The sequence below is a fragment of the Penaeus japonicus genome, unplaced genomic scaffold (genome assembly GCF_977035675.1).
Source record: "Penaeus japonicus unplaced genomic scaffold, GWHDUDI00000001_assembly GWHDUDI00000030, whole genome shotgun sequence".
NCBI classification, from domain to species: domain Eukaryota; kingdom Metazoa; phylum Arthropoda; class Malacostraca; order Decapoda; family Penaeidae; genus Penaeus; species Penaeus japonicus.
The window spans coordinates 26066105-26078604 of record NW_028234432.1 but is presented as its reverse complement, the minus strand read 5'-3'; the positions used below and the strand labels follow the sequence as shown (position 1 = coordinate 26078604).

Here is a 12500-nt window from a genome sequence, read left to right as displayed (position 1 = left end):
CCTCTTTCTCCCCTTTCTTCTCTTTCTCCTCCTCCCTTCTTCTCTTCCTCCTCCCCCTTCTTCTTTCTCTCCTTCCCCTTCTTCTCTTTCTCTCCTTCGCCTTCTTCTCTTTCTCTCCTTCCCCTTTTTCTCTTTCTCTTCCTCCCCTTCTTCTCTTTCCTCCTCCTCCTTCTTCTCTTTCCTCCTCCTCCTTCTTCTCTTTCCTCCTCCTCTTCTCTTTCCTCCTCCTCTTCTCTTTCCTCCTCCTCTTCTCTTTCCTCCTCCTCTTCTCTCTCCTCCTCCTCTTCTCTTTCCTCCTCCTCTTCTCTTTCCTCCTCCTCTTCTCTTTCCTCCTCCTCTTCTCTTTCCTCCTCCTCTTCTCTCTCCTCCTCCTCTTCTCTTTCCTCCTCCTCTTCTCTTTCCTCCTCCTCTTCTCTTTCCTCCTCCTCATTCTTCTATTTTCTCCCTCTCCTCTTTCTCTTTTCTCCCTCTCCTCTTTCTCTTTTCTCCCTCTCCTCTTTCTCTTTCCTCCTCCTTCTCTTTCTCTTTCCTCCTCCTTCTCTTTCTCTTTCCTCCTTCTCCTCTTTCTCTTTTCTCCCTCTTCTCTTTCTCTTTCCTCCTTCTCCTCTTTCTCTTTTCTCCCTCTCCTCTTTCTCTTTCCTCCTCCTTCTCTTTCTCTTTCCTCCTTCTCCTCTTTCTCTTTCCTCCTTCTCCTCTTTCTCTTTCCTCCTCATCCTCCTCTTTCTCTTTCCTCCTCCTCCTCCTCTTTCCTCCTCCTCCTCCTCCTCTTTCCTCCTCTCCCTTCTTCTCTTTCCTCCTCCCCCTTCTTCTCTTTCCTCCTCCCCCTTCTTCTCTTTCCTCCTCCCCCTTCTTCTCTTTCCTCCTCCCCCTTCTTCTCTTTCCTCCTCCCCCTTCTTCTCTTTCCTCCTCCTCTTTCTCTTTCCTCCTCCTCTTTCTCTTTCCTCCTCCTTCTCTTCCTTCTCTTTCCTCCTTCTTTATCCTCCTTCTTTGCCCTCCTCCTCCTCCTCCTCTTTCCTCCTCTCCCATCTTCTCATTCATCCTCCCCCTTCTTCTTTTTCCTCCTCCTCCTCCTTCTCTTTCATCCACCACTTCAACCTCTTCTTCTACATCTTCCTCTCCTTTCCCCTCCTCCTCTTCTTATTCTGATTGTCGGGAAAGGGATAATATAGATTTTATTTTTTTTTTTGGGGGGGCGGGGGGAGTGGTTGTTATGAGAGATAAGGTCTTGTAATAAAAAGGAAGCTTTTTTATTGACTTTTTTACATATCTATGTTGCAGGTGATGTTGTGACAAATTCTGTTGGACGTAGAACAGCACTGGTCTGACTGACGAAATAACAATGTCTCATTAATGATATTGCTGCCTTCTAAAATCCACACATTATTGCAAAAAGGGACTTACAGGCAAGTGGATGGAAGTGTGTTTGTGAAATCTGCATAGCAAGAATGGACAAAGCTATCGTAGAGCAATAAGAACGGGAAAAGTTTGTGTGTAGAGTGCCAACTGCAAGGACCAAGATGGGAGGAGCTGTGAGTGCTGGTGTTGACAATGATGAGCTGGTCGACAACCTCAAGGCAGCCAACTACATCCGCACGCCTCTCCTTGAGCGAGTCTTCAGGGCAGTAGACCGCGGAGACTATTTCACCTCTGAAAACCGTGAGCTGGCATATCGGGACAATGCGTGGAAGAAGGGGAACTTACACCTCTCAGCGCCATGCATTTATGCAAAGGTAAGATTTATATCTCTCAGTACAGAAGTGTTTTAACCAACCTCATATGGATTAGTGCACCCAGATATGCGCTAAACAAACTCTTGTATCTATTGTAATTCAATCTGCACTAAAGAAAAGTTTTAATTTTTGAATTGTACCTTATCTACATTATGATACTTGAAAACATTACAATCATTTTCTGACTTCTTAGAGCATGTCTTGACCCGAGCATGACTAAAATTCGCATGCAGATCATTTAGGGGTTGATACAGTTTCACTGGCTTTCCTTATTTACATTATCATATATTTCATTAATGTTCATAAGTGCTTTTGCGTCACCCTAGGCAGGAGTAACTTAAAGTACGAAATAGGTAATGACAGCCATTACTACCACCAATGAATAAGAACCACAATTTTATAATTCTGTTAATTTGTCTATGTAGATGGGTAAAGTCATCACAAACACGAAAAAAAAAAAAAAAAAAAATCATAACATCACATCACCAGCCATAGAAAAGTAAAAAGAGTGAAGTGTTAAGCACTCTTTGGGTTGGATTTCACCTTGTAAATCCATTCGTGCCAGGGTACATATTTCCCTAATGCTGTGGGAAGATAACAAGCGCAAGCAGCCTCCAAGCACAAAATATATCCCGTCCAATTCAAAGGGATGATCAGAGATGTTTTTTATATTTTTTCTTCTTTTTTATTTATTTTTTTTACAAGTCAAGAAAAATGTGTGTATAAAAGCGCAACTGTAATGACTATAGACATATAATCATGTAAAACTTGTATTTAAAGGGAGAGATCATGATGTGATAGGACGTCATCTGGTGGAAGTGAAATATTCCCATGACATAATATCACATCATGATATTACCCCTGCAGGTAATTAGGAAATTGTAAGCTGAAGGTCATGAATATATTGTCAGTTAATTGAATAAAGAATTTCATCAAAGAATAGCCATGTGATGCAGTCTCTTCACAGGAATGTGGTGTTCTAGATGATAACATGGAATACATGTGAAACATACCCATATATGGTTAATATTGGAATTCCAAACAGTTTCGATTTTTAAATTAGTTTTTTGGCTCTATATGACAGTTTTGAATTTTATTATGATACTTGTGACTTATTAAAGAAAGTGGAAAATATCACACACAATTAGTACTTAACCCAATGATGATGGTGTGTCACACCCGTATGAAACGGCTAAATGCCTGATGACGGGGCGACACACCAGTGTGACGTTCCCGATGCAATATTGCATAGGCCCGGCATAGGGGGTTGCCACTCTTGCCAATGGGCCTATGTAATTGATGTGAGGCTAGCATTCATAAGGGTTGCTGGTATGAGGGCTACTTGCACTTTTCCCCACAACTGCTTTTTCTGCAAAGCTACTGGTCATTTATACAGTTGAGCATTGAAAACCTCTTTTTTGTGTGTTTCGTAATACCTTTAGTTTAGTCTTTTAGTCTCCATACAAGTAGAATATATGCTGTACACTCAGTGTAACATCACTATCACAAATTTATGGAAGAGGAAATATGAAGTTTGGTGATATATTTTCTTAATTAAGATAAAGAAAAGAAAAGCTTCTTTATAATTATACACACACCTCCTCCTTACACCTAGTGCCACTCGGCAAAACTGACAAACTAGCAGTAGCACCTTATACACCTCACATAGAGTCAAAAATGCTCTTGACATCATGTATATATGTATGTAATCAGAGTGATTTTTGTGCTTATTTTAATATATTCTAAGTGTATTCTTATGAATTATTATTATTATAATTCTAACGATTGTAGACTGGAATATGTGTACAGGCTCAGGATAGAAATTTCCAGCTAAATTAATAACAGTATAGATCCGAATATGCTGTTTGGTAGTTTACCTAAGTTTGTTTCTTTCTCTATGGCATACAGACAGACAGGACAGACATTACATGACATATAGATTCCTATACTCTGTAGTTAGTATCACAGCCTAAAACACCCAGAAAATACTCCATACGCTAAAACCACTATTACATATTCTAGGCCATTTTTTCAAAGGGTGATATTCTGTGCATAGGTCATGGTAATATCTCTCTCTCGCTTTCTTTTTAACTCTTTATCTCTTTTTATTACTATTATTATGATTATTATGATTATTAATGCGAGAGAATTCAGTGAAAAGAAATAATGCAATAATGCTGTGTGTCACTGCCGATTAACTTTTTTCTATCACTTGTGCCTTATGATATTTACCCTTAGTCCAAGGATTCGTTTATATTATGCCTTCTCCATCTCTCTCTCCATCAGGTAATGGAGGGCCTGCAGCTGGCACCCGGGCAATCCTTCCTCAACCTGGGGTCTGGCACTGGCTACCTCTCCACCATGGCTGGTCTCATTTTGGGTAAGAACAGCCACTGCAAAAGGTGATTCTTGATGGAGAGCCGAGGATGATGTGACTTACTCAATTTTATGACTAATCTAATGGATGGAACGTAGATGAGTGGATAGATGGCGAAAGAATGTATTTCTGGGTTCTGTCCCTGCCCAGTGTGTCATGTTTTTAGGTTTGTTTAGGTGTTAATAGATGAATACGCATGTATAAATGCCACTGTGGCAGTTATAAAGGAATCACAATACCAGTAGATGTATGAATATAGCTTGATAAAATAGATACAGTATATGTATATGAATAAAAGAGAAAGTAGAAAGATATTTAGGAATGATAATGCATGTTCTAATATGTTTTTTGTTTTTCCATTTTATTCATTATTATTTTTTTTTTTATATGAGTAGGTCCCTATGGAATCAACCATGGAGTGGAACTTCATGCAGATGTTGTTAATTACGGGCAAGAACGTCTGGAAAATTTCAAGAAGCATTCAGCAGCAATAGATGCATTTACATTTTGTGATCCACAGTTCGTGCAGGGTAAGTAAGTGCTGTTCCTGAAATAAGGTTATGTAAGGTTATCTTTCCTTGTCGGTTTGAGTAAACCATCAGAATTTTTGAGCTGCTTGAATTTCCTTTTAGGGGGCAAATTACATGATATTAATTCAGAGTTCTAATGTCCAAGTTGTTCCTAAAGCTGTTGTATTTGGATTTTCGTATTTATGATCTGAAATTACTTGCAATATACACGTGTGTGTGTCTCCTTTTTTCATTCTTTCTTTCTTTCTTTTTCATTTCCTCTCTTTCTCTCTGTCTTTCTTTCTTTTTCAATTCTTTTTCTTTTCTTTTCATGGTTGTATATGTCTGGATATGTTTCAGAGCTGTATATATTAAAATCAGCTGCTATGATAATGATTTTTCTTTCAGGTAATTGTTTATGCCTGCCGCCTGATATGCGCCTATATGATCGAGTATATTGTGGAGCCTCTTGTCCAGAAAGTCATGAAAACTATATGAAAGGACTTATAAATGTGAGTCGCAGCCTTAGCCACACTAATGTCTAGAGTAAAAAAGATGAATGTCACTTACCATCTCGGCTAGCTCTTAACAATTTATAGATCAATACATGATATAGAAACACAAGAAGGCAATTAGCAATATATAGATGTTCCATTCGTAGAAAGGGAAATTTAATAATGTTAAGACCTTTCTTGGCAGTTTTTTGAAAGGTGAGTTTTATGGTTTCTGAAATTTGTAAAAGGCACAAATTTATACATGACAATCTATATGCATGTCATTTATTTTGGTCTGATAGCAAAGAAATGATCAAGTACTTGGCTTTTATGAGTCATTTTAAAAAATTTGTACAAAGGGAGAGAAAAAAAAAATGCCCACAGAATCAATTTTGAATATTCATGATTGAAGATGTTTTTACCATTTATATGCAATTCAGACTTTGAACATCCCTATCAAAGATTGTGGTCACTAAACCTTTACAAGTAATTTTATGAAAAGCCTTTTTTTTTTTTTATTAAGTTTATTATTATTATTCTTTAATTATTTGACCTGGTACCAAGGGTTCCAATCTCATTCCAATTTTTTTTTATAGAAATTCAGTACATAACAAGAATTAAGATAAAAGAGAGCAGTCAACAGTTAGAAGAAAATCAAGTAAGAAGACTATAGAGTACTCATAGCATCATTTTTTATTTATCCATTCTTTAAAATTTGATGTTCAAAAATGTAGTGCGAATGGACACCATGATTGTCTTGATGGCCACATTTTTTTAGTTTTGTTTTTTATCTGATGAAAAACAATAATGCTCTTGAGTAAAGTTATTTATTACCATTGCAAACTCCAGGCAAAGAATGCTGTAGCTCGGCCTTCCTTAGTTCTCCAGTGAAGGATTCATGCTAAATGAGGTTCAACAAAACAACAAAGGGAAATAAAGCAGGAAAACTGACAAATGTGCTGGAAGGCTTTTACACTCTATTTGTTCAGTCTATTTGTGTTTTTTCCTTCATTTCCTCTCATTGTTTCATTTAAACTAGTTCTCCTCAGATCGTTAGTGTGTTCTTGCCAAAAGGGTAAAAATCCCTGACCTGAATGTGGTTTTTGAGTTCTGGAAGACCAGTGTAGCTGTGATTTTAGGCCCCTCTTACTGGTGATTCAGGAAGCCTTTTGTTTTTATTTTACTTCAAACAAGTTTTTTTTTTTAGTAGGCACTAGTAGGCAGTGAGTATTTTTTTTACATTTAGTGAAGCAAAATCTCAAGTCAGAATCTATACTCCATTAAATGAATTATCCAGACAGGTGGCTTTCTCCTGATGCAGGACATTGTACTTACAGGAAGGAGGAATATTAGTCATGCCACTGAATGACCAGTTGGTGAAGATTACACGTACAGGACCAAGCACATGGGAAGTGGTGTCCCTGCTGCCAGTTTCATTTTCATCACTCGTCATGCCAGACTCCAGTCACCCACCATCTACAGTGAACCTCCGTAAGCTACTTTTTTTTTGTTATACACAATATTTTAGGTAGTAGTGGCAATATGCTATAAACACTGTATCTTTCCGAGGCACACCTGAGCTATGGCAGTAAGAAGAGGAATATTTTTGTGAAGCAGATTGTATTTGTTGCACTAGTGATTATCATAATTGGATTACAAAGAGGAATGGTATTTTAACCCATCCTTAACAGGGGTATTACTTGCCTAATGCCGCTCCTGCAGTGAAGATAACAAGCGTGAGATCACTCCTACTGTGCCTCTCAGAGCACTTTTGACCCACCCTATTCTACAGGGTAATGAGAGGTGGTTTTTATTTATTTTTATTTTTTTTTCATTATTATGACAAGTATATACAAACATAACTATGTAAAACATGCCTTTAGATGGAGAGATCATGACGTGATAGGATGTCATCCGACAGGAGGGAAACATTCCCATGATGTGATATCACATTATCTGGAGCGAATTGGTTAAGAGTTCTTTGATCTGATTAAGGTCATACATTTTATCTTAGTGATATGCAAGACTATAATAGTTCCATTTTAAGCAATCTATTCAAAATATGCTTTTTAGAAGCATATCACTTATGTCTTGAGAATTAAAGTATTACAAGCATCTGTTATTAATGGGAATGTCTCTGTAGGTAAGTTTTAGTATCATGAATAATATATGAGGAAATTAATGTTATTATCTTTTTCTAATGTTTATATTATGGTAAACACCATACTAGTATACAACTTTACACTTTCCCCACCCCCCCCTCATTATCTCAAGCAAACCACATATTTCACACATGAAGTATAAGTATTCTTTTGAGCCATTTGCGCCGGTTGATTTGCTATATCATTCAGTGGTTTTTGGGTCCGATGCCGGTGACGAGATATTTGGTCAAGGCTGGCACGTCGGGTGAGTGGGCTTACAACGCTTACTCACGGCTAGTGCCCCCGAGAATTCCAAGGCGTTAGGCTTATGCTTTTGAAAACCCCGCCATTCCGACCATTTAGAGCCAGAATAGCCCCGGCGTGAATGGGTTAAGATTTTTTTTTTTTTTTTTTTTTTTTTCCCGGCTGAAAAAAGGGTTAAATATCAGTGTTATTTTATGTTAATTTCAATCCAATTTTAAATATTGTGTAAAAATAGGGAATTGTGATAAACACACCAACAAGTGAGCTTGAGCCAGAATACATTAAGTATGGTTAGTGGGTGCTTAGACATTACAACTAGCATTTCCTGACCAATGTAAGCATTTAGTGTTATATAACTAAATGATGAACTTAAAATGATTTCCATCTTTCATTTTAAGTGCTATTCTAACATCCTGAAATATATTCTGAATTTTCATTCATAGATGTACTATTTAGATTTTTGATCTTGGGATGAAATATTTAAAACAATGATATTTGATATTGATACAATGTATTTGAAGCAATGGTTGTGCATATATTTTTTCTTATGTGGTTTTCTTGCCATCAGCTGCTGCAGAGCTTATGGATCTTCAGGAAATCTGTCGTCAGGAACTTCGCTCAATATTACGAAGCAATATCGAGAGAGAACATCCAAATCTGGTGACCGCTGCAAACAGACCAGTACAAAGACAGCAGAGGAGTCGTGACCGCCGACAGATTTGCCGCATCGTTGTACCCTATGCCCCTCCCGTGCCCTTTTATGAGTCAGACGACGATCCAAGGATGATGTCAGATGACGAGCCTGAAGACAGGGACGACAGAGACACACTGTACGTTGCTCAGCGGCACACTGCGAATCAAATATCTGCTGTGATTGAGTTAGCCCGCAGTCTAGCGGGGCAGAGGAGGTTAGAGAGGGAGAATGAGGGGAATGAGGCTAGACAGAATGACGACGACGAAAGGGATGAGGATGTGGATGGGCTCAAAGAGGAAGAACAAGAGGAGGAAGAGGATGAGGAGGAAGATGAAGAAGAAGAAGAGGATGAAGTTGATGATACTCCAAGCTCTCCAGGTAATGGGAAGATGAACAAGGAACAGGAACTATTTGGTGGCTTAACCAGGATGTCGTTCTTAAAAGACAAGAGTCGTAAGGAAGCTGGGGTTGAAGAAGAAGAAGAAGAGGAGGAGGAGGAGGAGGTGGAGGAAGGAGGAGTAGTAGTAAAAGGAGGAGAAAGTGCAGAGACACAAGAAGGTTCATCAACCTCAGTCCTAACAATGCCGCAGTCTGATCCAATCCCTATGACTTCTACACCGGCGACGTCCGTAAAATCCAATAAAAAACGTGAGAAATTTGACAGTGGTGTAGGTGACGAAATAGAAAATGGGAAGGGACCAAGTTCAGAATCTGACGCAGGTGACGAAGACATTGACATGGACATTGATTCTACAGATTCTGATTATTCCGACAACTCGCCCCCAAGGACCAAAGTGACACGCCTCCTCGACGCAGATGATCCATATCCAGGCGGAAGAGACTGTAGGGGACAGTGGAAGCACAGAAAGGAAGATGACGAGACTAAGGAGGGACCAGAAGAAAATGAGGCGTCTGATAGTCCTCCATCCCCTGTCGAGTCTTACTCAACTCTGATGAGAGAGAAGATATCTCTGTTGCCACTTCCTCAAGCCCTTAAGTTGTACCTGAATTACCATAGGGAATTGTAAGATTGATTTGTGAACAACTCCCTCTACTGAATAAGATAAACTGAGTCCTATTACTCCTAGTACCTATCTTCCAGATGTATTTACATATTCTACAATACACAAATTTTGGAGGAAAGTATATAAACAGTGGATGGACCTAGCAAGTGTCACATTTAAAGGTAATAAGCCAGTGCAATTACAGAATGCAGATCCCACATAAGTGGGTTATGTAACTGCATGTTTTATGACCTACTTTTGCTTTTTTGTTATTGTATAGTAGATAAAGCATTAATATGTGTAATGACTTGAGTGTCTGAGGAATGATTTCTTGCATGATGCTTTATCTGATACAGAAGTGAGGAAAAGGGCAAATGTTGCAAAGAACAGCATTTTATCCAAGTCCCTTATTGGTAGATATTAGGCAAAAATGAAAAAAAGAAAGAAAAAAAAAAAGGATCAAGAACACAAAGAAACCTGAATAATATTAGACATTTTCTAGGAGGTAAGCAGCTGTAAAGTTTAAAGGCAAAAGGAAGGTCCGAATTCCGTCGTCAAAAAATAACTATTTTTATACAACATATATAAACAGTTTGTGAAGTGACTCCCCCCAAAAAACATGCTATCAGGAAGCACCTTGTAATGAATCAAACAAGTGTAAGACATTATTTGTTTATTGTTTTCAATGCCAGAAAAAAAGAAAAAAAAGTAAAAAAAAGTGTAGAATGTTGTGTTATAGAGTAAGAGTGTCACAATAACAGGAGATTGCAAAGATTTTTGTGTATCAGAGTTAGAGAAGTGTTTACTCTTGATTATAATTCCCATGTGATAGATTTTTTATTGTAGTTTGGCAGTATATATAATTGATAGTGTGAGTTTATTTTCCATAAATGCATTAATTGTAAAAAGGAAATTACTTATTTACTTGCTCACCAGGAAGATATTTTTGAACATTTGAACACGATATGGCTGTCCTGGGCATTTCATATCTAACGAACCCACTATCTCCTTCAGAGGAACGTGTGTATAGGATCAGCATTGAATCTGTCGCAAAAGTATTAACCACTTTCAACATATCTGGCATTTACAGTGCTGAGAGGTGTTTCTTTGTTGACCGTCATGTCAGTCCAATAGTTGAGTCTTTGATCGAAGAGATTGCTCAGGCACCTTTGGGCATTGTTTCAAGACCAAGTTAACGGAGCTTGACTTAAATAAGAAGTCTTATATAGAAGAGCTACTGACATACCTCGGGTCAAGTGAATGCTACATTAACAAGCTTCTTTTTTGTGATTGTCCAAGAATCGAAGAAATACAAACACATTAGCATATACTTTATAGCCACATGTTTTTCATTGCATATTCAGTAATCTTGATCGATTAGGGTATTCAGAGTTGGATATTATGTTGCCTCCAATAAGCCAGCCAATTTGCAACCCTACATATATATTATATATATATATATATACTTATTAATAAGTAAAATAAGATTAGTAAATAAAAGTAAAAAAAAATATATATACAATAATACTAATCAACAATATATTTAAATACATTTGTTATGCTCTCTTGTATCCATATAGCAAATTCTGCCGATATTTGTGGACGTTTTCTCAAGACACTTTTCTGAAACTGCAACCATTCAACCAAGCACAATTATGTACTTGAGACACCATTCCAAACACACAAAGTCGTCTGATATTCATATTGTTTAATCATAATTATTATTTTGATAATTTTATTTTATTTTATTTTTATTTTATTTTATTTTATTTTTTTGTTACTTTTAAAAATGATTTGCTGTCATGCCAAAATGGAAAATTGTTAATGACAATAAAAACTTTCAAAAGGGCAATACTCATTTATCTTGCTGCCACAGGAATGCAAAAATTGCTCTTATTGCATCCTAGGCGACTTTTTCAGCAAGACAGTTGTAAAAAATGTTAAACTAAAACTGACTAAAAAGAAATTTGAAAAAAAAGAATGAAGTAAATATCAAAGTCAGAGTGAAGCAAATGATTCTGCTTGGTAATTTACTCTCTCTCTCTCTCCTTGCATCTTTCTCTCATTCTACCACGCACCCGTCATCCTTCGTGCTTTTCTTCTCTGTCTGTCCCTCTTCTCTTCGGATTCTTTGTTTTCCCTCCCTCCACTTTGTGATCACTAATATCTCAGCTGACCCCCCACCCCCCACCCCCTTCTCTCTCTTCCTGCCTCTCCACACTTTCCACATTAATTCTCCCTTTCTCTCGTGCTTGCACACTTTCAGTACTTTTACTAATACATCTTTATTCAAAGTGTCCACTTATTGTGTGCACACGTTGTATAAGCACACACGCTGACTTCCCTGACTAGTTGTGAGGCTGGAAGCTGACCTCGTCTCTGCAGTTAGGAGGTAGACCGATGTAAAAATGTGTTTGTTATTTTTGCTTATTATCCTTCTTATGCGTGTCCTATTTCTCTCCGTTTTCAGTTGTAGCATTCCAGACCATGTAACAGGTTTAAAAATTGTTTTCTTTTTCATGTATTTTCCTCCTCCTCTTCACCCCCCATCCCCCAATCAGAAATGCCTTGTTTCATTTTTGGTGATGAATACATTAACTTCTGTTTTTGGAAACAAGTTTATATGAAGTGATGAATTAAACATGTAGTGGTTTAGTGGAATCAATTTTCACTATTAGTCAAGTGATATAATTTTGAATAAACCAAAGCTGAATTTCCTTTTTGTTTTGTTAAACCAGAATTCCTTTTTTTTCATTCTTCTTATTTTTTTTAGCAGAAATATCCACCATAGGAGCTGTGATTTGGAGATAGTTGAAAACCTAGTTCAAGAAAGAACTAAAGTTGCTCAAAGTGTGTTGAAGCTGTACAGACCACTCACATAGATGTTGAGAGCATTAACACTGGAGTTAGTTTGAAGGTTGAATCAGTTCTATTTCACAAAAATGGAAGTAATATTTATGATATGTATGGGAGGAAAATCTTTCATAATTTGTTTCCATCATAACATTACCTTATTATACATGTGCTTTTATTTATACATGTATATTATACATATATATGAAATGTGATAATGGCATTTGATGTAGAAAATTATATACTCCAAATTATTTGGAGAATATAATGTATTTAATTATTGTAATATTTACATCCTGACCATATATCAGAGCTATAACGAAAGAAAGAAGAAAATTCTGTCACTTTTTTCACCGAATTATTATAACTTTTTTTGTAATATCCCAAACCTCATTACATATGTACAAGTTATAACAAGGAAATGCTAACCAGCA

At 37.2% G+C, this 12500-nt stretch overlaps 2 protein-coding genes across 7 annotated transcripts in view; one reads left to right on the top strand and one right to left on the bottom strand.

Annotated features, from left to right (window-relative positions):
* LOC122251509 (protein-L-isoaspartate O-methyltransferase domain-containing protein 1) overlaps positions 1 to 11930 on the top strand; it is a 21649-nt gene extending 9719 nt beyond the window's left edge. For all 6 annotated transcript variants that reach the window (XM_043013509.2, XM_043013510.2, XM_043013511.2 and 3 more), the window contains exons 2-7: positions 1279 to 1730; positions 4017 to 4110; positions 4503 to 4637; positions 5025 to 5128; positions 6448 to 6601; positions 8084 to 11930. In XM_043013509.2, the coding sequence (XP_042869443.2) occupies positions 1518 to 1730; positions 4017 to 4110; positions 4503 to 4637; positions 5025 to 5128; positions 6448 to 6601; positions 8084 to 9237 (1854 nt within the window). In that variant the 5' untranslated portion in view covers positions 1279 to 1517 and the 3' untranslated portion in view covers positions 9238 to 11930. The remainder of the gene's footprint in view (positions 1 to 1278; positions 1731 to 4016; positions 4111 to 4502; positions 4638 to 5024; positions 5129 to 6447; positions 6602 to 8083) is intronic.
* The window catches only part of LOC122251510 (uncharacterized), a 526911-nt gene that overhangs the window by 507063 nt on the left and 7348 nt on the right, over positions 1 to 12500 (bottom strand). The gene's annotated exons all lie outside the window — the stretch shown is intronic.